The sequence below is a fragment of the Schistocerca gregaria genome, chromosome 1, assembly GCF_023897955.1.
Source record: "Schistocerca gregaria isolate iqSchGreg1 chromosome 1, iqSchGreg1.2, whole genome shotgun sequence".
In the NCBI taxonomy this organism is placed as follows: domain Eukaryota; kingdom Metazoa; phylum Arthropoda; class Insecta; order Orthoptera; family Acrididae; genus Schistocerca; species Schistocerca gregaria.
In genome coordinates this window covers 1,037,118,297-1,037,145,932 of record NC_064920.1, presented here as the reverse complement: position 1 = coordinate 1,037,145,932, position 27,636 = coordinate 1,037,118,297, and the positions used below count along the sequence as shown (strand labels likewise).

General features: G+C 44.3%; 1 protein-coding gene and 1 non-coding gene across 3 annotated transcripts in view; one reads left to right on the top strand and one right to left on the bottom strand.

The window, feature by feature from the left end:
• Window positions 1-27,636, top strand: part of LOC126279585 (leucine-rich repeat-containing protein 15) — a 176,067-nt gene that overhangs the window by 114,383 nt on the left and 34,048 nt on the right. For both annotated transcript variants that reach the window (XM_049979691.1, XM_049979690.1), the window contains exons 5-7: window positions 4,681-5,187; window positions 14,683-14,840; window positions 25,563-25,851. In XM_049979691.1, the coding sequence (XP_049835648.1) occupies window positions 4,681-5,187; window positions 14,683-14,840; window positions 25,563-25,851 (954 nt within the window). The remainder of the gene's footprint in view (window positions 1-4,680; window positions 5,188-14,682; window positions 14,841-25,562; window positions 25,852-27,636) is intronic.
• Window positions 13,407-13,481, bottom strand: Trnas-cga (transfer RNA serine (anticodon CGA)). The gene has a single exon. It is a non-coding gene; the product is annotated as a tRNA-Ser (tRNA).

Here is a 27,636-nt window from a genome sequence, read left to right as displayed (position 1 = left end):
GGCTACAATCCGACCTTTATCAAAGTCGGAAATGTGATGGTACGCATTTCTCCTCCTTACACGAGGTATCACAACAGCGTTTCACCAGGCAACTTTGGTCAACTGCTGTTTGTGTATGAGAAATCGGTTGGAAACTTTCCTCATGTCAGCACGTTGTAGGTGTCGCCACCGGCGCCAACCTTTTGCTAATGCTCTGAAAAGCTATTCATTTGCATATCACAACATCTGCTACCTGTCGGTTAAATTTCGCGTCTGTAGCACGCCATCGTGTAGCAAGTTTAACGGGCAATAGTGAATTTATCGTCCATGTTTCACTTCCATATGTGGCTACACTCCATACAAATACTTTCAGAAAAGACTTCCTGACACTTAAATCCATACTCGATGTCAACAAATTTTTATTTTGCAGAAATGCTTTCCTTGCCATAGCCAGTCGATATTTCATATCCTCTCTTCTTCGACTATCATCAGTTATTTTTCTCCGAGTTTCTCATTTCCTAATCAAATTCCCTTAGCATCACCTGATTTAATTCGACTACATTCCATTATCCTCGTTTTGCTTCTGTTGATATTCATCTCGTATCCTCCTTTCAAGACACTGTCCATTCCGTTTAGCTGCTCTTCCAGGTCCTTTGTTGTCTGTGACAGAATTACAATGTCATCGACGAACCTCAAACTTTTCATTTCTTCTCCATGGATTTTAATACCTACTCAGAATTTTTCTTTTGTTTCCTTTACTGCTTACTCAATACACAGATTGAATAACATCGGGGATAGGCTTCAACCCCGTCTGACTCCATTCTCAATCACTGCTTCCCTATCGTGCCCCTAGACTGTTATAAGTGCCATCAGGTTTATGTACAAATTGTAAATATCCTTTTGCTTCATGTCTTTTACCCGTGCCGCCTTCATAATTTCAAAGAGAGTGTTCTGGTCAACATTGTCACAAGCTTTCTCCATGTCTACAAATGCTGTAAACGTAGGTTTGCCTTTCCTTAATCTTTCTTCTAACATAAATCGTAGGATCAATATTACCTCGCGTGTTCCAACATTTCTCCGGAATCCAAACTTATCTTCCCCGAGGTCGGCTTCTACCAGTTTTTTCATTAGTCTGTAAAGAACTTGTGTTAGTATTTTTCAGCTGCGGCGTCATTTCATTTCATTTACCATCGCTTTTTTTGCTCTCTTAAGGGATTTGTTATCAGACTAGTATCGCCAGCAAAAAGTACCAATTTCGCTCGTTGACTATTGAGTGGAAGACAATTCAGACGTATAAGAAATAGGAGTGGTCTCAAAATTGAACCTTCATCCAGAGTAATTAAAATTTTCTATCCTTCTGACCACGTTTGAGTTATTCAGCACATCTTTTGCATTCTGTTTGTCAAGTCTGATTCATACCAGCTGAGCATAAAACCATCAATTCCATAAAACTTGAACTTTTCTAAGAAAGTAACCTGATCACGACATTCAAGACGTTGAAGATATCGCAAAAAATACAAGCTGGCGGTGTTTTATTATTTACGTTTCTACTGTTTGTTGACTGGATGTGTAAATATTATCCCCAATCGAGAACCGTTCTGAAATGGTGATACACTAAATAAACTGTTACTATTTAACTGTGAGACTACTTTTGATTGTATTATTTTTATCAGTATTTTGGAAAAAAATTTCAGTGAGGAAATTAGGCGCTAATTATTTCAGTCTTTCCTGTCTCCTTTCTTACATCTACATCTACATCTACATCTACAGGACTACTCTGCAATTCACATTTAAGTGCTTGGCAGAGGGTTCATCGAACCACAATCATACTATCTCTCTACTATTCCACTCCCGAACAGCGAGCGGGAAACACGAACACCTAAACCTTTCTGTTCGAGCTCTGATTTCTCTTATTTTATTTTGATGATCATTCCTACCTATGTAGGTTGGGCTCAACAAAATATTTTCGCATTCGGAAGAGAAAGTTGGTGACTGAAATTTCGTAAAAAGCTCTCGCCGCGACGAAAACCGTCTATGCTGTAATGACTTCCATCCTAACTCGTGTATCATACCTACCACACTCTCACCCCTATAACGTGATAATACAAAACGAGCTGCCCTTTTTTGCACCCTTTCGATGTCCTCCGTCAATCCCACCTGGTAAGGATCCCACACCGCGCAGCAATATTCTAACAGAGGACGAACGAGTGTAGTGTAAGCTGTCTCTTTAGTGGACTTGTTGCATCTTCTAAGTGTCCTGCCAATGAAACGCAACCTTTGGCTCGCCTTCCCGACAATATTATCTATGTGGTCCTTCCAACTGAAGTTGTTCGTAATTTTAACACCCAGGTACTTAGTTGAATTGACAGCCTTGAGAATTGTACTATTTATCGAGTAATCGAATTCCAACGGATTTCTTTTGGAACTCATGTGGATCATCTCACACTTTTCGTTATTTAGCGTCAACTGCCACCTGACACACCATACAGCAATCTTTTCTAAATCGCTTTGCAACTGATACTGGTCTTCGGATGACCTTACTAGACGGTAAATTACAGCATCATCTGCGAACAGTCTAAGAGAACTGCTCAGATTGTCACCCAGGTCAGTTATATAGGTCAGGAACAGTAGAGGTCCCAGGACGCTTCCCTGGGGGACACCTGATATCACTTCAGTTTTACTCGATGGTTTTCCGTCTATTACTACGAACTGCGACCTTCCTGACAGGAAATCACGAATCCAGTCGCACAACTGAGACGATACCCCATAGCTCCGCAGCTTGATTAGAAGTCGCTTGCGAGGAACGGTGTCAAAAGCTTTCCGGAAATCTAGAAATACGGAATCAACTTGAGATCCCCTGTCGATAGCGGCCATTACTTCGTGCGAATAAAGAGCTAGCTGCGTTGCACAAGAGCGATGTTTTCTGAAGCCATGCTGATTACGTGTCAATAGATCGTTCCCTTCGAGGTGATTCATAATGTTTGAATACCGTATATGCTCCAAAACCCTACTGCAAACCGACGTCAATGATATAGGTCTGTAGTTAAATGGATTACTCCTACTACCCTTCTTGAACACTGGTGCGAACTGCGCAATTTTCCAATCTGTAGGTACAGATCTATCGGTGAGCGAGCGGTTGTATATGAGTGCTAAGTAGGGAGCTATAGTATCAGCGTAATCTGAAAGGAACCTAATCGGTATACAATCTGGATCTGAAGACCTCTTATGTAGGAGTTTTAACAACTGCTTATTTTAATATGTCTGGAAAACATTCCTGTGCCAGTGAGACATTACAAATATCACTAAGGACATTATTTATTAAGTTGGAACAACCTTTCAGAATTATGTTTCAGATTCCATCAACATGGGCTAACTTTTTGTTTTGTAGAATGTTTAGAATTCTGTTAATTTCAGTAAGGGTTTGTGGTGCTACTTCTAGTTGCTTAAAATTCTGTGCAGTGACATCTTTAATATATACTCTGAAACATTTAATCCTATTTTTTCTGCTACATTTACCAAGTGATTGCTAAAAGTACTCACAGCTCACAACATTGTCATTCAGTTTAATTGTTGTTGTATACTGAACGCCGTCTCTCTGTCCTTCTCCCGTTGTGCTTGGATAGCTCAGTTGGTAGAGCACTTGCCGCGAGAGGTAAACGACACAGATTAGAGTACTGGTCCCATACTCAGTTTTAATCTGCCAGTACTCCTCAAATCAGTACACACTCTACTGCATAGTGAAAAACCAGTCTGGGAACAGTTGTATATTACAGTGTGAACCACCAGGATATATTAGACATTTCATAACACCTGTGATTCCAGTTATCACTAAGTTCGTCAACACCTCTGAGGTTAGGCCTTGAATGAATAAAGAAATGTGACCTTCATAGATGAACCTTGCTTCAGACTACAGGGGGATTCTCATAGCACACTTGTCTGAAGGAAAAGTGGTAGCCATTATGTTTATGCGAATATCATTGAAACATTTTTCGTGGTGGTGGGACTCTGGAGAAGGATGGATGTATGGAGTTTTACGTCTCTGGTTTTGTTCAGATTAATGCCGATTACGCCCAGAGGTATGAGAATGAAACACTGGGATCAAATGTCCTACTTTCGAGAAGCCAAGTTAGTCCAATTTCTTCATCAACAAATTATGATGCCTGTGTCCATCAAGGTACACTGGTGGACAAATTTCTCACCGATGAAGATGACTGTCACATATGTTAACCGGACAATTCGCCATAACTGAATGCTATGGACCATGTTTGTGATGCACTGAGGATATGTGTTACGTGTTATAGCTTATTATCCGCCATCGAGGACACTCCCAGAGCAAAGACACTTCCTTCTCAGGAATGGTATAACCACCCAACAGAGATCACGAACTTCCTCATTGCATGCTACATCGCTGCTAAGCATGTCTGGTAGTCAGACGTAACCATATCCCCTATTTACTGTACTGTTAATGCACTGTGACATTTTTCCGGTTTAATTTCCTTTTAAAATGTATGTCCTTGGTTTCTGATAATTTCAGATAATATATCCGGAACGCATGTTGTCGTTTATTGATTACTCCTAACTATTGAAGGCTAGTGTAACACTGCATGGCACTTGCAAGGAATGCTGTGGAAATGGCCGTTGCAACAATTTCTTTTGTTAACATCTTCCTTCTCATCAAAATCCTGGTTGATTTCATTTCAGGTGGAGACACTTACTCAGAAAGATTTTAATAACAGCGCCCAGCTGATACGACTGGAGCTTCCCAGGAACTTAATACGTTTCATCGAGAAGGACGCCTTCCGCCCACTTGTGGAGCTCGAGAGGCTTGACCTGTCTGGGAACAAGCTACACCAGCTGGCGTGGAACGCCTTCGTCAACTGTAAGAAACTGAAGTGGCTGTACCTCTCCGAAAACCCGCTAACCGAGTTGACGAACTTTTCGTCCGACTCGATTCGTACTATCGACGCCAGTCAATGCAAGATCAGTGGACTCCGCAGAGACGTGTTGGCGGGTGCGCGCCAGTTGCTGGAGCTCAACTTATCGAGCAACTGGATCGAGAGTGTACCCAAACGACTGCGTTCTGTGTCGCTCGTCAAGCTGGACCTCAGCCAGTGCAGGCTTTCGGCAGTCACCAACGAGACGTTCGTCGAACTGTACCAGCTTCGGTACCTCTACCTACACGGCAACAGGATTACCAATGTTCCCAAGGTAACTCAACATTTTTAATTAATTCGTTCAATGCTATCCCGTTAATCACTACATCGCACACGCTTTTCAGTTGTTTCACTAAAAAATCAGAAATTCATAAAATTTTCCGTATATTAATCTGCTTTCCTTGTTGATATTTACCATTATAAATCACCTTTTCAGTTTTTATACCGCTAATGTTGCAGTTTGAAGTAGCAGCCTGGAAATTAATTAACAATGTTTGTTAAAAGCGATTGAAAATGAGGTATACACTTTGTATGCCGCAATCGCAGTCTATAAACTTTTATTGGTCCAAGATGACTGGTTTCAAGACTCTTATTCTACCATATCAGATGTTATAGAACTTCTTATAAAACTTCCATGTTACGTAACATGAAGTCAAAGCGCAAAAGTCACTCCATACACATACATATCTTGATAAAAAAAACACATACATACGAACTTGCAGTATGCTACAGGCGAAAAATAGGTCCATAACTTGGCTTATAATTGAAATAAGTATTGTAGCTCCGTCATAAGAAGTTTATATTTTTTATTTCTTGATGGTGACTAGTTTCGGATACCTGTGTCCATTTTCAAACCGTCCGTGCTGTAAGCGTGACAAATATAGGCGAAAGCCCATGTACAGAAACTGCCCTTGCAGCAATCAGAGCGGTATATGGTGTATTTTTGCTGTTAAGTCAGCCATATGCCTTTCTGATTGCTGCAGAGGCTGTTTCTGTACATGTGCTATGGCACGTATTTGTCACGCTTATAGAATGGTCGGAAAATGGACACAGGTGTCCGAATCTAGTCACCACAAAAAATAAATATTTCTCAGTGCAACTTATGACGGACCTACACCTACTTACTTCAAAAAAGACATAGTTCATAAAATACACACAGTTGATAATATCCTCGTACAATCCAGGCATATCGCCATAGGCAATGACCCTCCCAAGTTTGCTGCAGAGCGCACAGCACGCTGTGCGGCAAGTAGAGAGAGTCATCTGCGACGATGATATGCGTGGATTGTACAACGAAGTTATCAACTGCGTGCATTTTATCAACTATGTCTTTTAGGTCGGTAATTCCCGTTACAGACTTCTAGGACTTTTAGAGCTGAGTGAGTACATCGTATTTTGAATAGGAACCAATGTCCGGAAACATCATGCAACGAGACTACAGAGCGTCAAATTTAAAGGCGCGGGCGTCTATAAATGTACGTATACACGGGGTGATTCCGTGATGATGTTATAGACTTTCTAGGATGATGCAGAACGATAAATGTATTAATGTGAAGTAATGATCCCTGCACCGGAAATGAACGAGTGGAAAGTTACAAACAAAACCGTTCTGATACCTCTGACGGTTGAATACAAGTGCCAGTTCTTGCGTTGCGAACAGTGTAGTTAACGTGGGCCCTAAAGTGCGTACCTTAACACCTATGAACACTTGCTCTGTAGAGGAGGTGTGTTTCACATTAGCGAAGATGAACGAATGGTCATAGCTCCTCAGGTATGCAATTTAGAGGCCACGTTTATTGGACATTTTTTCTCCTTTTTGTCCACACTACCACCACTTAAAATTACCAACCCTACACTCTTCGCAACGCAAGATCCGGTACATGTATTCAACTGTCAGAGGTATCAGAAAGGTTTTTGGTTGTAACTTTCGACTCGTTCATTTCCGGTGCAGGGATCATTACTTCACATTAATACATTTATCGTTCTCCATCACCCTAGAAAGTCTGTAACATCATCACGGAATCACCCCGTGTATATGTACATTTACAGACGGCCGTGCCTATTACTTTGACGCTCTGTAGTCTCGTTGGATGACGTTTCAAGACATTAGTTCCTATTCAAAATCGCTATACCCTCTACATGTCCTAGAAGTCAGAAACGGGAATTTCCGACCACCCTGTGTGTATGTGTGTGTGTGTGTGTGTGTGTGTGTGTGTGTGTGTGTGTGGAGTGCTTTTGTTGCTTTGACTTCACATTATGTAACATGGCACATTCATAACAAGTTCCATAAGTTCAGATGACGGGCAGCATGAGGCTGTTGAAATCGGCCCTCTTGGAAAAATGGAAGTCTCTATACCGCAAGCATGGCGTCACTAGCGGTATTTGTCATTAGCAGTATTTCTCTTTTGTCAAAAATTCTGCACAAAACGCATTTTTAATACAATGTGTAATTAGTACATAAAGAAATGGATACATGGATGAGCATGCATTCAAAAACGTGTCACAGGATACTGCGTGTCCTCAGGGAAATAAAGTCAAGTTTAAGAGGCCAGTTAAGGAACTTTCCATAAGTCAAGTCCCTCTGTTCCGTTTCCATAGTCAGTCATGTACCTAATATTTCTAGTTATAATACAAGTTGTCTCAAACGTTACTGTAATAATTGAACAGGTTTTAATACCGGGAATTTAGCACATAAATAAAGTGATATATACCACAAACAAACAATTTCGACATAACGAAATACGCACGTATTTCTCCATTTACGAGAGGCGCTCAGTAAATAATGCAACTTCTTTTTCTCATCCAGTTTGTTATGGGACTTCGAGGAGTATACGTGCTTCAGCCTCTATAGTTTTATGAAGCTCCGATAGGTGATGGGGCTATACGTAGCCTTCAAAACGGTGTCTCTAACGGTGGTGCTTTCGAACTAAAGAGCTGTCATTGATTTGCTTTAGGCGGGGAACCAGACCATCGCAAATATTTATACGCACTCGCAGAATATCTATGGAGATCTGGCAATGAACAAAAGCACGGTGAGTCGTTGGGCGAGGCGTCTGTCATTAAAATTTCATTGGACTGTTCTTCCTCATCCAATCTACAGCCCGGATCTCGTACCTCACGACTTCCATCTGTTTGGCACAATGAAGGATGCACTACAGGGGAAGCAGTATGAGGATGATGGGGAGGTAATTAACGCAGCAAGACGTTGGCTCCGACATCGACCCGCGGATTGGTACCATGTGGGTATACAGGTCCTCCCAGTAGAGTGGCGTAAGGACGGTGTTACACTATCGACCTTTAGAGAGTCGAGATACTTTGCACTAATGTAGCAAAGAATGAGAATTATACAGTTTGTAGTGTATAAGAGTGTCTGCAGAAGACAGTTTTCTTTGATTATGTGAAGTTTAATGTTTATATATAATTAACAACCTTTATAATGTTATGCAAGTAATGTATAATTGTTTGTAAAGTGAAGTCAGCACCAGCTCAGGGCAATAGTTAAATATAGGTTAAAACCAATATGGATCTACCGACGTTCTGGAGGGTCGGAAAAGGTGGATACTTTTTGCTGCTAACAGAAGCAGGTAGGAGAGGGGAGAAGTGGAATGGGTCAGTCAGGCGCAAAACACTGTGGAGGCAGGTGGCGAAAGCTGGTGCTCGCTGTACTCCGCAGTATCGTTTAAACAAAGGCAAAAGTTTAACTGCTTAATAGACGTTAGTGAAGGGGAAGTGCTATGGTACATGTCTGCAACGCTTTAGAGGAGATATAAAATTACGTCTGCAACGAGTGTTGGTTCCTGAATGGGAAAGTCTTAAGGCATCCATTACTTAGACCGACGCAGATTCCCAGGAAAGCCAAACTCATAATTGCACTGGTATAAGTTGTATAATTCGATGCCACGAAGACAAGTAATAATCTCCGTCACTGCAAACGGTACGTTTTTGCACTGGTATAAGTTTCATAATACGATGCCACGAAGAATTGTAATAATCTCCGTCACTGCAAAACGGTACGTGCCTTCTAAGCACCTACATCCCCAGCAACTACGTTCATGACGACAATACTGAACTTAGTCGTCCAGAGTTCTGTATATGAGCTGGGTTGACATGTTTTTGTGTGTTTTATTCAATAATCATTTAATTGTTTTTTAAATGCAACACGACTCATTTAACCTAAAGTGTTTCAAGTAGGGGTCCTTTCCTATACTCAGGGGAAAGAAACCGAGAATCCATTGGTGTGAAACATTATTCCGCAACTGTTTTCTTTCAAATAAATGTAAATTATCACTCAATTGCAGCAATTAAAGTAAATGTGGAGAATCGTAGATTGCATTGAAAGTACCTAGTTCTGTTCAAGAAATTACATAAGGTAACTATTTCAATAAAACTGAGAAAAACCAAGTATAAAACCTTTTGCAATCATTTCGATATTTAAAAGAGTATCGTAAAATATTTATTGTGTATAATATATATTTTCAGAGGCAGTTTTGTTGATCCCACCTTCAGAAACGTAAGTAGGTATTATTGTCGTTCCGGTGTTGTTTTCAGGGACCAAAACTTTCTAAGTGTGTGTGACCTATTCTGAAAGCAGTCATTATTCATCTATCTACGTGCATAAGCCAAGAAAAAAGTTTTTAATAAGAACCTAAATATATTAAACACCAAATCTGGTGAATTTGTTGAATAACGTCAATCTATTCGTCATTTTGGCTGGCGAACGTGTTTTTCAGTATTATTATCACTCGCAAGAATTAGTTAGACGGAATAGAAAAGCTGAAACCAAGACTATACAATCTACACTCCTGGAAATTGAAATAAGAACACCGTGAATTCATTGTCCCAGGAAGAGGAAACTTTATTGACACATTCCTGGGGTCAGATACATCACATGATCACACTGACAGAACCACAGGCACATAGACACAGGCAACAGAGCATGCACAATGTCGGCACTAGTACAGTGTATATCCACCTTTCGCAGCAATGCAGGCTGCTATTCTCCCGTGGAGACGATCGTAGAGATGCTGGATGTAGTCCTGTGGAACGGCTTGCAATGCCATTTCCACCTGGCGCCACAGTTGGACCAGCGTTCGTGCTGGTCGTGCAGACCGCGTGAGACGACGATTCATCCAGTCCCAAACATGCTCAATGGGGGACAGATCCGGAGATCTTGCTGGCCAGGGTAGTTGACTTACACCTTCTAGAGCACGTTGGGTGGCACGGGATACATGCGGACGTGCATTGTCCTGTTGGAACAGCAAGTTCCCTTGCCGGTCTAGGAATGGTAGAACGATGGGTTAGATGACGGTTTGGATGTACCGTGCACTATTCAGTGTCCCCTCGATGATCACCAGAGGTGTACGGCCAGTGTAGGAGATCGCTCCCCACACCATGATGCCGGGTGTGCCTCGGTCGTATGCAGTCCTGATTGTGGCGCTCACCTGCACGGCGCCAAACACGCATACGACCATCATTGGCACCAAGGCAGAAGCGACTCTCTTCGCTGAAGACGACACGTCTCCATTCGTCCCTCCATTCACGCCTGTCGCGACACCACTGGAGCCGGGCTGCACGATGTTGGGGCGTGAGCGGAAGACGGCCTAACGGTGTGCGGGACCGTAGCCCAGCTTCATGGTGACGGTTGCGAATGGTCCTCGCCGATACCCCAGGAGCAACAGTGTCCCTAATTTGCTGAGAAGTGGCGGTGCGGTCCCGTATGGCACTGCGTACGATCCTACGGTCTTGGCGTGCATCCGTGCGTCGCTGCGGTCCGGTCCCAGGTCGACGGGCACGTGCACCTTCCGCCGACCACTGGCGACAACATCGATGTACTGTGGAGACCTCACGCCCCACGTGTTGAGCAATTCGGCGGTACGTCCACCCGGCCTCCCGCATGCCTACTATACGCCCTCGCTCAAAGTCCGTCAACTGCACATACGGTTCACGTCCACGCTGTCGCGCCATGTTACCAGTGTTAAAGACTGCGATGGAGCTCCGTATGCCACGGCAAACTGGCTGACACTGACGGCGGCGGTGCACAAATGCTGCGCAGCTAGCGCCATTCGACGGCCAAGACCGCGATTCCTGGTGTGTCCGCTGTGGCGTGCATGTGATCATTGCTTGTACAGCCCTCTCGCAGTGTCCGGAGCAAGTATGGTGGGTCTGACACTCCGGTGTCAATGTGTTCTTTTTTCCATTTCCAGGAGTGTATATACATGGATACTCTGCAAATCACATTTAAATTCCTGGCAGCTCACGAAGCTTTATCTATTACGCAGCATCTGAGGTCACTACCGGTTGTTAAGGAAGTAGTTGTATTTATGTGCTTCAATTACCGAAGCTAGAATAACATCTGAAGTACTAAACGTACTTACAAGAGAAGAAACCGTGGGTGTTGTAAGCCGCCTTTAGAAAGTGACAGAACAGCACTTACATCGCCATACTACCGATATAAGGATATGTTGAAAAATAGGGTTTTTGTAGCCAGAAGAGAAGAGAATAACATGGTTTATTGGAATTCTGAATAAAACGAACCTGATTTCATGAAAAAAGTGTTGCAGTACTTATTGAGCCCCCGTCGTACATAAACAATTTACATCTTACGGGTTTTTTCACAGTGATGATTGCCAGTCTAAATACATCCTTTATAATAGCTCTTAAAGTTTAGTAGAGTTGTTTCAAGCAATCTTGTTGTATAAAGAACTAATCAGATAGTGCACTACTAACCAGTTCATCACAATTCTTCAGACTTCCACTGCCACTTCTTGGCACGTTGCCTGTTGGTTCCCGTCTCGGGAATTTCGGTCAACGGTCCTTCAGTGGTTTTACGACGTTCCACCAGCGTGAGTGTCTAGCAGTATCAAAGATTCACCCTCATTCCTGGTGGCGCTCTCCCCGCGGCTTCAGCGCTGCAGTTTTCCCCTGGCTACCTGCAACTGTCATTCATTGCAGAGAACAAATCGAGGCTCCTTTTCCTCTATCTTGTTGGAACTGTTGTCATGCTTGTGAATTTCGACGGCTTCCCTGAAAAAGACGTGCGTGGCAGTTCTTTGTCAGTGAGAACCCGTGTGTCGGCGCATTTTATTACATCCTCGGTCTCACACAGTACGTGCTCCGCTAGGGCTGATTTCTCGAACTGTCCCCAGCTGCAATGCCGACTGTTTTATATAAACCTGGTACTTGTGGATCGTCCGGTCATTCCAACACAGACTTATTCACGTGTCTGTAGTTATGTGGTATATTTCCGTTTGTTATAAGCCAATCTGAGACTCTGTCTTATCATGTAAGATATAAAATGGAGTGCCAAGTGGAGAAACCAAAACATTTGCGACATATTCTTCTGTCTGAGTTCGTTAGAGGGCTGACATCAGAGGAGTCAGCCAGAACAATTTTCACCGTGTATGGGGATAGTGATACTGGACAGAGAAGGCAACAAAATAGTTTTCTCGCTTTAAGAGGATCGTTTTGACATTAGCGACTCTCCATATTAAGGGAGACCTTCGGGGTTTGATGTAGATCGTTTAAAAGTATTAATCCTCAATGATCCACGCCATTGTTCTCTAGAACTGGCAAAAGTGATGAACTGTGATCATTTCACCATCGTGCAACATTTGCATGCAATGCGGAAGGTTCAAACATCGGATGTGTGGGCAGCGCATACTCTAAGGCAAAATCACAAAAAATTTGCGGGTGGCTCGTGGAAAACACCGCCATTCCCATCCTGTATCTTTACTGATGACGAGAAATGGTGTCTTTATGCCAACATGAGGCAAAGATGGGAATGGTTGATCCCAAACAGAGCAACAACTCCCCGTACAAAGGACTGCTCACATCCACATCTGGTGGAACAGCACGGTGTCATGTACCACGAATTGCTTGCCCGAGATGTAACCGTCACTGCTGACATTTATTGTCAACAATTGGGGCGTCTTGCAGACGCAATCCAAGAAAGAGGAGCAGGAACACTGCGTGAAATCGTACTACTCCATGATAATGCGCGCCTGCATTCTGTTAGACTGTCAAATAACACTATACAGGAGTTGGGGTGGGAAATCATTCTTCACCAATCTTACCTACCTGGTCTTCCGCCCTCAGATTTTCACCTCCACCGTTCTCCAGAAAACAACCTTTAAAGGACTTCCTTGTTGGATGAAAACATGCACGGAACACAGCTCGACGAGTCCTTCCCCCTAAAACCACACAATTTCTACTTTCGCGGAATCGGAAAGTTACCCAGGATTTGCATACTGTTGTAAGATTAGATTAGATTCGATTTACTTTCATTCCAATTGATTCGTAGTGAGGAGGACCTCCAGGATGTAGAACATGTCAGAAAAAACAATACATGACAAATATTTGCAACTCAAACAAATAAGCTAATGTACCATTCCACAGGTCCCAAGTGGAATGATGGTCATTTTTTAATGAACACTGTATGAAAGGATCATTTTACAAATACTAATGCACTGAAACTTCCTGGCAGATTAAAACTGTGTGCTCGACCGAGACTCGAACTCGGGACCTTTGCCTTTCGCGGGCAAGTGCTCTACCAACTGAGCTACCGAAGCACGACTCACGCCCGGTACTCACAGCTTTACTTCTGCCAGTATCCGTCTCCTACCTTCCAAACTTTACAGAAGCTCTTCTGCGAACCTTGCAGAACTAGCACTCCTGAAAGAAAGAATATTGCGGAGACATGGCTTAGCCACAGCCTGGGGGATGTTTCCAGAATGAGATTTTCACTCTGCAGCGGAGTGTGCGCTGATATGAAACTTCCTGGCAGATTAAAACTGTGTGCCCGACCGAGACTCGAACTCGGGACCTTTGCCATTCGCGGGCAAGTGCTCTACCAACTGAGCTACCGAAGCACGACTCACGCCCGGTACTCACAGCTTTACTTCTGCCAGTATCCGTCTCCTACCTTCCAAACTTTACAGAAGCTCTCCTGCGAAACTTGCAGAACTTGCAGAACTAGCACTCCTGAAAGGCAAAGGTCCCGAGTTCGAGTCTCGGTCGGGCACACAGTTTTAATCTGCCAGGAAGTTTCATATCAGCGCACACTCCGCTGCAGAGTGAAAATCTCATTCTGGAAACTAATGCACTGAATTTAAAATAAAAAAGTTTTTTTTATTTATTTATAAGGTAATAAACGTGTAATACAACTACTATAATACTTATTTACAATGAACACATTACTGCACTGATATGGTGCAGAAGTTAGATTGTACTTAAACACACACACACACTTATTTACAATGAACACATTACTGCACTAAAATTGTGCAGAAGTTATATATATCAGTTGGTTCTACTGAGAAATTCATCAATGGAGTAGAAGGACCAATAAATCCTTTAGGCTTCTCTTAAACAGAATTTCATTGGTTGTTAAGCTTTTTATGGATGCTGGCAAGTTATTGAAAATGTGTGTTCCTGAATAATGCACACCTTTTTGTACAAGACTAAGTGACTTTAAATCCTTGTGAAGATTATTCTTATTTCTAGTATTGATTCCATGAATTGAGCTGTCGGTTTGAAAAAGTAAAGGGAGTATATTGTTGATGACTTAAGTCTTTGTTATGTCCATTTGTCGTTAAACATACGAAAAAACATTATCAACTTACGCACCAAGCCGCTAGTTCTCAACCCATGGATTTCTTCTGTAATTCTCGTTTCAATGTCTGTCCTTGCGCGGCCCCGCAACTCCACCAAATGATATCATTAGCTGAAGTTGTGAATTCACTGTTAATTTGTGCTGTTTGGACTGTTGCAGTCGTCAATGGTGACTGGCCTGAAGAACCTAGTGCACCTGACCCTGCACGACAACCCGTGGCGTTGCGACTGCGGCGCGCCCGACTTCCGCTACCTGTGGGACAACCTGACGGCGACGTCGCCGCCCATCCTCACCGTCAGCGAGAGGCAGACGGTCAAGTAAGGCTCGTAACCACCATAGCTCGCTTAGATCACTTAGGAGGGTTACTTTCAAAAAGTAACCACTTCACTCTCGATTTCTTATAGAACCGAATCCCTATGTATAAAACAGTGTCAAATGTACCATCACTTTACGAATGAATGAAGCACCGGGACTCTAAACCTGCAACATGCGGTCGTGCATTATCCTGCTGAAATGTAGGGTTTCGAGGGATCGAATGAAGGGTAGAGCCACGGGCCGTAACACATCTGAAATGTAACGTCCACTGTTCAAAGTGCCGTCAGTGCGAACAAGAGACGACCGAGACGTGTAACCAATGGCACCCCATACCATCACGTCGGGTGATACGCCAGTATGGCGATGACGAATACACGCTTCCAATGTGCGTTCATAGCGATGTCGCCAAACACGGATGCGACCACCATGATGCTCTAAACAGAACCTGGATTCATCCCAAAAAATAACTTTTTTTTTCCCATTCGTGCACCCAGGTTCGTCGTTGAGTACACCATCAAAGGCGCACCTATCTGTGAGCAGCGTGAAGGATAACCGCAGCCATGGTCTCCGAGGTGATAGTCCATACTGCTACAAACGTCGTCGAGCTGTTCGTTCAGATGGTTGTTGTCTTGCAAACGTCCCCATCTGTTGACTCACTATCGAGACGTGGCTGCACGATCCGTTACATCCATGCGGATAAGATGCATGTCATCTCGACTGCTAGTGATACGAGGCCGTTTGGATCCAGCACGGCGTTCCGTATTACCCTCCTGAACCCACCGATTCCATATTCTGCTAACAGTCACTGGATCTCGACCAACGCGAGCAGCATTGTCGTGATACGATAAACCGCAATCGCGGTAGTTTACAATCCGACCTTTATCAAAGTCGGAAATGTGATGGTACGCATTTCTCCTCCTTGCACTAGGCATCACAACAACGTTTCACCAGGCAACACCGGTCAACTGCTGTGTGTGTATGAGAAATGGGTTGGAAACTTTCCTCATGTCAGCACGTTGTAGGTGTCGCCAGCGGCGCCAACCATGTGTGAATGCTCTGACAAGCTAACCATTTGCATATCACAGCATCTTCATCCAGTCGGTTAAATTTGGCGTCTGTAGCACATCATCTTCATGGTGTAGCAATTTTAATGGCCATTAGTGTACTTTCCGTCTCAATTTCCGTGACCTGTGGGACAACCTGACGGCATCGTCACCGTCCATTCTCATCGTCAGTGAGAGGCAGACGGTCAAGTAAGGCTCGTAACCACCATAGCTCACGCAGATCATTTAGAAGGGTTACTTTCAATAAGTAACCACTCCACTTTCGATTTCTTATAGAACCGAATCCCCATGTATAAAACAGTGTCAAACGTACCATCACTTCACAAATGCCGGACGCTGTGATCTCGCGGTTCTAGGCGCTCAGTCCGGAACCGCGCGACTGCTACGGTCGCAGGTTCGAATCCTGCCTCGGGCATGGATGTGTGTGATGTCCTTAGGTTAGTTAGGTTTACGTAGTTCTAAGTTCTAGGGGACTGATGACCACAGATGTTAAGTCCCATAGTGCTCAGAGCCATTTGAACCATTTGTGAACTTCACAAATGAGTGTAGCACCGGGACTCGAAACCAAGTTCTAGCCTTTCGAGAAAAATGCTCTTAGCAATTGTTTCCAGGATAGACTCAAAATCGGTTCTCACTGCTTAAGTTAAGTTCATCGGATAAAGCATTAACCATTCCCTTAAAAAAAACACACTCTTCGGTTCGGGGCGCTGTGAGAGATGTAGCGTTAAGAGGGATTCGTCACGTGACTCTCAACGCTGAAGTACGTCATCAACGTGGATGAATGTGTATGTGATAGACGTTTGTATGGAATCAATGCAGTAAAATACGTCGATGTGGAGGGACGACAGAACGGCAGTGCGTTGGCGAAGCTTTCATCTCTACGCGGGTGATTCATGTGAACAGCAGCGGGAACACGTTATGCAGGTCTTGGTGTCACTCGCGTCCATCTAGAAAAGTTTTTTCTGAGTTTATCGAAGGCGATGTTGGCCTGATATATTCGACGATGCCCTTTGGCTACACTGAGTAAAGGATCCTTCTAAGAAATACCAAATTAAGATAACCTGGAGATGCCTAAATAAGGCGAAACGCGTAGCTGAAAAATAAAAAAAATCTAAAATTGCAACTAAGACTGTTTTTAACCAATGCTATTTACAACTTGTGCAGAAATCAGGTGGAGTTATAAGAATCGAGGGGTGTGAAAGGGATGCGGTGGTTGAAAAGGGAGTGAGACAGGGTCATAGCCCATCCCCGATGTTACTGAATATGTACGTTGAACAACCAGTATAGGAAACCAAAGAAATATTTGAAGCAGGAAGTAAAGTTCAAGGAGAAGAAATAAAAACTTTGACGTTTGACGATAACATTCTAATTCTGTCAGAGACAGCAAAGGACTTGGAAAAGCAGTTGAACGGAACTGACAGTGTCTTGAAAGGATATAAGACGAACATCAATAAATCAAAACAAGGATAATTGAATGTAGTCGAATTAAATCAGGTGATGTTAAGGAAATCAGACTCCGAAACTAGACACTTGAGCTTTGCTGTTTAGGCAGCAAAATAAATTGTGATGGTCAAAGTAGAGAGGATATGAAATGTATAAGGCAGTGGGGAGAAAATCATTTCTTAAGAACAGAAATTTCTTTACATCGAATGTAGATTTAAGTGTTAGGTAATCATTTTTGAAGGTATCTGTCCGGAGTGTAGCCACGTATGGAAATGAAACATTGACTATAAACAGTTTAGATAGAGAACAGAAGCTTTCGAAATGTGGTACTACGAAAGAATGCTGAAGATTAGGTGGGTCGATCACGTAACTAATGAGGAAATATTGTATAGAATTGGAGAGACAAGAAATTCGTGGCACAACTTGACCAAAAGAAGGTATCGGTTGACAGAACACGTTCTGCGACATCATGGGATCACCGGTTTCGTGATGGAGGGGAGTGTGATGGGATAAAAATGGTAGAAGGAGATCAACAGATGAATACAGTAAGCAGACGCAGAAAGGTGTAGGTAGCAATATTTTTTCGGAAATGAAGAGGCCTGCCCAGGATGATTAGCATGGAGAACTGCATCAAGCCAGTCTTCGGACTGAAGACCACAACAATAAGAACAACAACAACAATCCACACCTACTCAAATAACTGGGACACCGCAGTTTGTTCTATTTTTGCCATAAACTTGAATTCCAACATTCGATCGTATCTCCCATCATTGAAACTTCTGACCTGGTGTCCCCACGTCTCTCCTTCTCTCATTTACAAACACTGTAAATACTTTCCCAGAGAAACTGTAATCGTTCTCCACTCATATAGCAAGAAATAAGACCTGAAATCTATACATTTGTGAACTGTAACATATCCCACTCGTCCCTTCCCAGAAAAGGCTACCCACCTTCTTTCTGTCTAACTAGAATCCTTCACACCCTCCGTCACCCATATTTCTCCCCTTAGAAACTACTCCTACAACATCTCAAATTATTGCTTTCAATCCTGTACCCAACCAACTTGGTCCCCTTGCAGCAGAACGTCATGGTTGGCTACTGGAACAACGAAACATTCCAAGCGACTGGAAAAAGGAGCGGGACGTTATCGTTTTCGAGAAGGGGTGCTACCGTCAGACCAATGGCTTATACAGCCTTTCACTCACATTAGATTTTAGCGCCCCAACACCGCTAATCTATGTCGCGAACTTTCTTCAGTACTCTCTGCCTCGTCTTACCACACGGGGTTATGAAATCTGGCCAGGATACTTTGGATGGCCGAAAGCGAAAGCTAATTATTCCCCAAACGGATGTCACTACGGTAGACGGCATTTCGCAACTACACTGTCTTCAGCGACGTTCTCAACACAACACTTGAGTATAGCACAGCCTCCAAGAACGCCGTAAATCAACTGCATTGCGTTCTCAGACGTGGTATGGACGCAACGAACATTCGCTTGGCTCTTCGTTTGCGTCTAAACTCTTCAGTTTATCACCAGCAAAATACACTAACAGCGCATGTTCAAAGTCGCTTCCTACGCGAACGTAACTCACACAACATTTCTCGCTCGGGATGAGCGTTAACAAAGATAATTCAGTCATTTCGAGAGAAAATCACTTCCTCTTGTCTGTACGGGTAGAGCGATCCACCGCTTCCCCTCTAACAATGGCCGTCCCTCTACCCACCTCTGAGCACTTAGCCTGAAGTCAGCCACATTCATTTACTGGATATCAAATAGACTTGCAGCTCTGATTTTCACTACCATGGTGTATAGAGCAGAACACGAAACCGAATTTTAATAAAAGTGATTCCCCCACCATCCACCACAACAAACGTTTTAAGAGATTACTTATCCCCTGAAATGCGAACCTCATGGACTCAAGCGTCCTAAGCCAAGTGAAGGGATGTCCTCCCTCTAAAAACACATCTTAACTTGTTGCTTTACACTCAAGTGACAACAGTCATGGGATACCTCTTAACATCTCGTCGGACCTGCTTTCGCCAGACGTAATGCAGCGCGTACTCAACAAGTCTTCGGAAGCCCGCTGCAGAAATACTGAGCACTGCTGCATCTGCAGTCTTCCATAATTGCGAATGTATTGCCGGTGCAGGAATTTGTGCACGAACTGACCTCTCGATTATGTCGCATAACCGGCCGGTGTGGCCGAACGGTTCTAGGGGCTTCAGTCTGGAGCCTCGAGACCACTACAGTCGCAGGTTCGAATCCTGCCTTGGGCATGGATGTGTGTGATGTCCTTAGGTTAGTTAGGTTTAAGTAGTTCTAAGTTCTAGGGGACTGATGACCTCAGCAGTTAAGTCCCATAGTGCTCAGAGCCATTTGAACCATTTTTTTAAGTCTCATAAATGTTCGATGGGGTTAATGTCGGTTGATCTGGCTGGGCAAATCATTAGCTCGAGTTGTACAGTATGTTCTTCAAACTAATCGTGAACAATTATAACCCGGTGACACAGCGCGTTGTTTGAGAAGTGATAGCCGAACGTAACCAATTCCAGTCAATGAACGGTTCAGTTGATCAAGAAGACACAGTTCATCCCATGTAAACACAGTCCACACCGTTATGGAACCACTACCAGCTTACACAGTGCCTTGTTGACAAGTTGGGTCCTAGCATCGTGGGGTGTGCGCCACATTCGAACAGTATCATCAGCTCTTACCAACTGATATCGGGGACCGTCTGACGAGGCAACGGTTTTCCTGTCGTCTAAGGTTCACCAGATATGGTCACGAGCCCAGAAGAGATGCTGCATTCGATTTCATCCAGGTAGCAAAGGCACTCACGTCGGTCGTCTGCTGCCATAGCCCATTAACGTCATATTTCCCCGCGCTATCCTAACAGATGCATTCGCCGTACGAGCCACATTGACTTTTGCAGTTATTTCGGGCAGTGTTGCTTGTCTGTTACCGCTGAAACTCTACGCATACACTGCTGCTCTCGGTCGTTAAGTGTAGGCCGGTAACTGCATTGTCCGTTGTCAGAGATAACGCCTGAAATTTGGTATTCTCGAAACATTCTTCACACTGTGGATCTTGGAAAATTAAATTCGCTAACAATTTCCGAAATGGAATGTTCCATGCGTGTAGCTCCAACCCCCATTCCAAGTTCAAAACGTCTTAATTCCCGTCGTGAGGCCATAATCACGTCGGAAACCTTTTCACAAGAATCACCTGAGTATAAACGACAGCGGCGCTTTTCTTTCTTTATTGTCATTTTGAAATCTCATACTAGGTAGGCCGGCAGCGGCAAAACTATGCCGCTCTTCGGACACAGATAATACATTCAGTACAAGTGGAGACATTGAAAAACGAAACAACACGGTGGATAGACAACAGTAGAGAAACAAATTTAAAATACATCAATTCGTTCACAGGTGCAGCGCTCAAATAAAAACGTTCAACACTCGGACACTAACAGAGACGTCAGATATGACACACGGGAACGAAGAAGCACAAACGACGAAACACTGAATCACTAACACGATGCCACACACAAACACTGGCGACGATCTCTTGGGCACGAATGTTCTCTGTACGTGTATGAGTCTGGGGACTTGCCAAAAGGGGAAAAGGTGGGGGAGGAGGGAGAGGCGAGGGTGTAGATGCCAGTGGCAGAGGAGATGGGAGTGGGAGGAAAGAAGGTAGGGGAATAGGGGAAGACCGGGGGAAGGAGGGAGGGAGGAGGGAGACAAGGGAGAGAGGGTGCCCTTGGGAAAAAACACGGGGGTTGGAAGGGGAGGATCAAAGTTGGTAGGAGGGGTAGATGGAGGGGATGAGGGCATCATCAGGGAGAGGGAATTGGTGGAAGCCACCTTGGGCGAGGGTATGGAGAGTGGAGAGATGGAGAGCAAGTGGGACGTGGGAATAGAGGTGCAGCAGCAGATGTGGATGGGAGAGGATGGGAGAGACAAGCGGGTGAAGGGGATCAAGTTTACAGGAGCTGTAGAGGATCTGTATCCGATCGAGGAAAAGGAGGAGGTGCAGAAATGGAATGAGGTCGCCAAGTCCACTAAAGAGACAGCTTACACTACGCTCGTTCATCCTCTGTTAGAATATTGCTGCGCGGTGTGGGATCCTTACCAGGTGGGATTGATGGAGGACATTGAAAGGGTGCAAAAAAGGGCAGCTCGTTTTGTATTATCACGTAATAGGGGAGAGAGTGTGGCAGATATGATACGCGAATTGGGATGGAAGTGATTAAAGCAGAGACGTTTGTCGTCGCGGCGAGAGCTATTTACGAAATTTCAGTCACCAACTTTCTCTTCCGAATGCGAAAATATTTTGTTGAGCCCAACCTACATAGGTAGGAATGATCATCAAAATAAAATAAGAGAAATCAGAGCTCGAACAGAAAGGTTTTGGTGTTCGTTTTTCCACGCGCTGTTCGGGAGTGGCATGGTAGAGATATAGTATGATTGTGGTTCGATGAACCCTCTGCCAAGCACTTAAATGTGAATTGCAGAGTAATCATGTAGATGTAGATGTAAATGTAGATGAGGTCATACAGGACCCCCATGGGGGAGGGGAGACATGCGTTAGGCGAGATGGAGCGCATGGCGTTCAAGGATTTGAAGGGATTTGTAAAAGGTAGGCGGGGCGGAGATCTAGGCACGGTGGGCGTAGCAAAGGATAGGGCGGATGAGGGATTTATAGGCGTGGAGGATTGTGGAGAGGTCCAGACCCCATGTGCAGCCAGAAAGGAGCTTGAGGAGACAGATTCGGGAGTGTGCCTTGGCTTGGAAGACAGCGCCGCCAATGCACTGCCCTTTTATACCTCGTGTCCGCGTCTCTACCGCCATCTGCACATGAGCGTTTCGTTATCCCATGACTTTAGTCACCTCATCTAGGCCTCCTTCTGCATCCCTGCGCATCTGTCTGTCAGCTACGAGCTCTGCCATCACCAGCCCCATGCTGACTTGCAACATTAGGAGCTGCTTCCCGTGCTGAGCCATCGCCACGCCACTACGTCACCCTAACTCTGATACGCCCACAGAATTAAACTGAGTGGTTCTCGTATACCTACAGCGATCTACAGGGTGACACATGTGAGATGGACAGTTTTTAATGAAATAATACTCAGCCAATTTTAAAATTAATACATGTTTATTTACACAAATTCAAAGCTCATTTTTTGCCATTTTACTTAACAAAGTTATTTGTGAAAAGTAATGTCGTCAAGGTGATGTCCATCATTTCGAATGCAGGACTCAAGTCTCTTCCCAAAATCGTCCATCACAAGGACTAAAATCTCTGAAGGGATGGCAGCAATTTCTTGAATGATTGCATTCTTCAACTCGTCCAAATTTCTTGGTTTGTGGTTATAGACACAGTTCTTAAGATACCCCCACAGAAAAAAGTCACATACTGACAAGTCGAGAGACCTGGGAGTCCAAGGAACATCGTCAAAACGTGAAATAATCCGGCCAGGAAACAAGCATCTAAGAACTGTCATTGAAGTTTTTGCGGCGGGCGATGTTGCTCCATCCTTCTGGAACCAAACGCGTTTTAAAGGGATTCGTCGTCATCTTAGTTCTGGTTTCAAGAATGTTCCAAGCAGACGAATGTAACGAACCGAATTAACAGTAACTGTGGGCCCGTTCTCTAAAACAAAAAAGGTCCAATAATGCCAACAGAGCCAAGAGCACACCAGACTGTTACTTTTTCTGAGTGTAGAGGACGCTGGTGGATAAGGAGTCGATGCTCTGGAGCCCAGTAACGTAGGTTTTGCTTATTCACCGTCACTTTCAAATGAAAATGAGCTTCATCGCTCATCAATAAAATTTCATTTTCATTCGATCCCAAAATCACTTGCAATCTGTAAGCAAAGTCTTCTCGTACAGCAAAATCAGTTTCCTTAAGTTGTTGGACAATGAGAATTTTGTAGGGATGGAAATTTAATTCTTTATGCAAAATTCGTCTAATCGATTCACGATTGATTTGTAACTCACTAACATGACGTCTAGCTGACCGTCCTGGGCTTCTGACTGCCGCTTGCCTTACCCTTTCAACATTTTCTGGTGTCGTTACTCTGCGTCTCGGGCCAGGATGCTACTTATCCACTATGTTTCCAGCTCAGATGAAGTTTTCCACCCATCTGAGGATTATATTACGGCCCGGAACAGCTCCATGTCGACCGACATTAAACCGCGCACGAAACAATCCCTGCAGAGCAATAAAAGACTCACCACTTTTCACGAAACTGTCATAGCCAAAAACTTCACGTTGCAAGTCCCACTGCTCCATAGTGACTGAGTAAATGAAATGGCGTCTTGTGTGGGTCAGATCTATCCCCACCACGACCGTCTCCCACCACCGCGCCCTCAGTACTACGCACTTCAAAACCGTCCGTCTCCCATGTGTCACCCTATACAAGCTGTTTTCACAGTTTTACTTCTCATAATTTGCTGCTTTACTGACATGGTGTTTTAACAAGTTACGTTTCGTGACTTGATACATAAAATGTTCCTTTTATGCAGAGTTTTGTGACAATACATCTAAATCTACATACATACTCCACAATCCTCTGCAATCCACCATACGGTGCGTGGCGGAGGGTACCTCGTACCACAACTAGCATCTCCTCTCCCTCTTCCACTCCCAAACAGAACGAGGGAAAAATTACTGCCTATATGCCTCTGTACGAGCCCTAATCTCTCTTATCTTATCTTTGTGGTCTTCCCGTGAAATGTAAGTTGGCGGCAGTAAAATTGTACTGTAGTCAGCCTCAAATGCTGGTTGTCTAAATTTCTTCCGTAGCTATTCACGAATAGTACGCCTCCTTTCCTCTAGAGACTCCCACCCGAGTTCCTGAAGCATTTCTGTAACACTCGCGTCATGAGCAGACCTACCAGTAACCAATCTAGCAGCCCGCCTCTGAAGTGCTTCTATGTCCTCCCTCAATCCGACCTGATAGGAATCCCAAACGCTCGAGCAGTACTCAAGACTAGGTCGTATTAGTGTTTTATAAGCGGTCTCCTTTACAGATGAACCACATCTTCCCAAAATTCTACCAATGAACCTAAGACGACCATCCGCCTTCCCCACAACTGCCATTACATGCTTGTTGCACTTCATGCTGTTGTTGTAGTCTTCAGTCCTGAGACTGGTTTGATGCAGCTCTCCATGCTACTCTATCCCGTGCAAGCCTCTTCATCTCCCAGTACCTACTGCAACCTACATCCTTCTGAATCTGCATAGTGTATTCATCTCTTGGTCTCCCTCTACGATTTTTACCCTCCACGCTGCCCTCCAATACTAAACTGGTGATCACTTGATGCCTCAGAACATGTCCTACCAACCGATCCCATCTTCTAGTCAAGTTGTGCCACAAACTCCTCTTCTCCCCAATCCTATTCAGTACCTCCTCATTCGTTATGTGATCTACCCATCTAATCTTCAGCATTCTTCTGCAGCACCACATTTCGAAACATTCTATTTTCTTCTTGTCCAAAATATTTATGGTCCATGTTTCACTTCCATACATGGCTACACTCCATACAAATACTTTCAGAAACGACTTCCTGACACTTAAATCTATACTCGATGTTAAGAAATTTCTCTTCTTCAGAAATGCGTTCCTTGCCATTGCCAGTCTACATTTTGTATCCTCTCTACTTCGACCATCATCGGTTATTTTGCCCCCCAAATAGAAAAACTCCTTTACTACTTTAAGTGCCTCATTTCGTAATCTAATTCCCTCAGCATCACCCGACGTAATTCAACAACATTCCATTATCCTCGTTTTGCTTTTGTTGATATTCATCTTATATCCTCCTTTCAAGACACTATCCATTCCGTTCAACTGCTCTTCCAAGTCCTTTGCTGTCTCTGACAGAATTACAATGTCATCGGCGAACCTCAAAGTTTCTATTTCTTCTCCACAGATTTTAATACCTACTCCAAATTTTTCTTTGTTTCCTTTACTGCTTGCTCAATATAGAGATTGAATAACGTCGGGGAGAGGCTACATCCCTGTCTCACTCCCTCGCACTTCATAGCGCTCTGCAATGTTGCGCCCAAATATTTAATCGACGTGACTGTGTCAAGCCCTACACTACTAATGGAGTATTCAAACATTACAGGATTCACTGCCACGTTTCAAGCGTTTCGCATTTCTAGTCTCAATTGGTAGTGGGGGAGTAAGAGGGTCCCTGTGTGGCAGGTGCGCGTCGCCCGAGGTGGTGGCGGGCCAGCAGTGGTGGCTGGCGTGCGTGGAGAAGTGGTACCCGCCGGCGCAGAGCCAGGCCACCAACACGATGAGCCGCAACGGCGCGGCGGCGCTCGGCCTCGTGGCCGTCATCGTGACCGCCGTGGCGCTCTTCTGCTTCCTGCGGCAGCGCCTGCACGAGAAGAAGGAGGAGCGCGCCAGGGAGGTGGACCGCATGGCGCGCGCCGCCGAGGAGGTGCAGGACCGCCTGCGCAGGCAGCACTCGGAGGCGCTGCTGCACCAGGTGCGTATCGCGCCACCGCCGCTTTCCTGCCGTAATCCAAATTTCCTCAACGTGTTCGACAACGTACCGCATCGTCGATTACTAACTAAACTGGTCAAAAGAATTAGGGACCGCATTTCGTGGTCTCGCGGTAGCGTTCTCGCTTCCCGCGCCCGGGTTCGATTCCCGGCGGGGTCAGGGATTTTTTGTGCCTCGTGATGGCTGGGTTGCGACTGCTACGGTCGCAGGTTTCAATCCTGCCTCTGGCATGGATGTGTGTGATGTCCTTGGGTTAGTTAGATTTAAGTAGTTCTAAGTTCTAGGGGACTGATGACCACAGCAGTTCAGTCCCATAGTGCTCAGAGCCATTTGAACCATTTGATGGCTGGGTGTTGTCCTTAGGTTAGTTAGGTTTAAGTAGTTCTAAGTTCTAGGGGACTGATGACCATAGATGTTAAGTCCCATAGTGCTCAGAGCCATTAGCCAAAAGATTTAGGGGAACGCGACTTTAGGGGTCTGCCGTTCTCCATTCAGCAGGAATGGGTATGTTACCAAATTATACCAAATTTAGTACACAGTAAAACAGTGTGTATGCGGCCCGGGAGATCCGGGAAAAACCCGGGAATTTTTTCGTCCGGGAGAAAATTGGGAAAAAAATAGGATTTTTTTTAGAATTCCGGGAATTTTTCATTGTTTTTGTTTTCAGTTAAATTTTTATAACTGTGACTGGTAAGAACCAATGCTCTAATAAAGGATATTACTGTATCCCGCTACTGCAGAATAGTACTGCAGCAATAAAACATCAACGAGAGAAAAAACGAAAATAAAACTTAAATTGCAAAGGAAATGCGCGATATACAACAACAAACACAGTGCTCCTACAAGCGTTTGCCAACAGCAAAATGTGTCAAAGGCTTTGGGAAGACTTTGCAATGCTTCGTAGCAACAAATTGCCTCCGATTAGCGAGACGTCACAATTGATTTATATTTATTTGAGCAGTTGCGTGCGAGCTCATGCGCAGTTAAGTCAGAACCTTCTTCCGTTTCTGGCTTCAGAAGTGTTGCAGTTAACTGTGTAAGCAATAGCAGCAAGCAGTCTGATGCTAACCGGAAAAAAATTTACTTGTGCGCCTAAGATGTCAGATTCGCGTATGCGCAACAGGCCTGGATAAAGGGGCCGGGGCAAACCGGGGTATCTGCCCCTGGCGGCAGTTTCTGGGAGGAGGAGGCCGGGAGGAAGACTTTTTTTCACAAAGCGCCTAGCATCCAGCGCACGTCAGTCTATCGATTATTCACATGATTTTGAAACGCATCCCTGTTGAATAATAGGTAAGAAAGAACACGTGTTATCTTCTCGTTGTATCCAAGAAAATGAAATTTTGGCAGAAATTTTTTTGCCAGAACGCTACACTGGTAAGGGCCAGTTGTACAGTCCCCAGCTAGCAGCCGCTAAAGCTCTATTCTGGAAATAGTGCGGAAAACGCGATGTAAGAACAATTAATAACGCCTAACCGGAGAATAAATGCGGGATAACTGAAACGGTGATTGTGGCAGTGTTTGTCAAGTTAACCGCAGAGTAAGTTTTAACCCTGGCAAGAATAGTTACAGAATTAGTGATGACAAGATTGTTTGTTAGAACGAGGAAGGAGAAGAAACGGGGACATCACACAAATTGTGGAAGATTATGACGATTCCAAATTTATATAAAAATTTCGTACTACTGCTTTTCGATCTCATGCTTCAGAAGCTAGAGCATATGAATGAAATGTGAAACTATTTCCTAACATGACTCTTTTTACTTGTAGT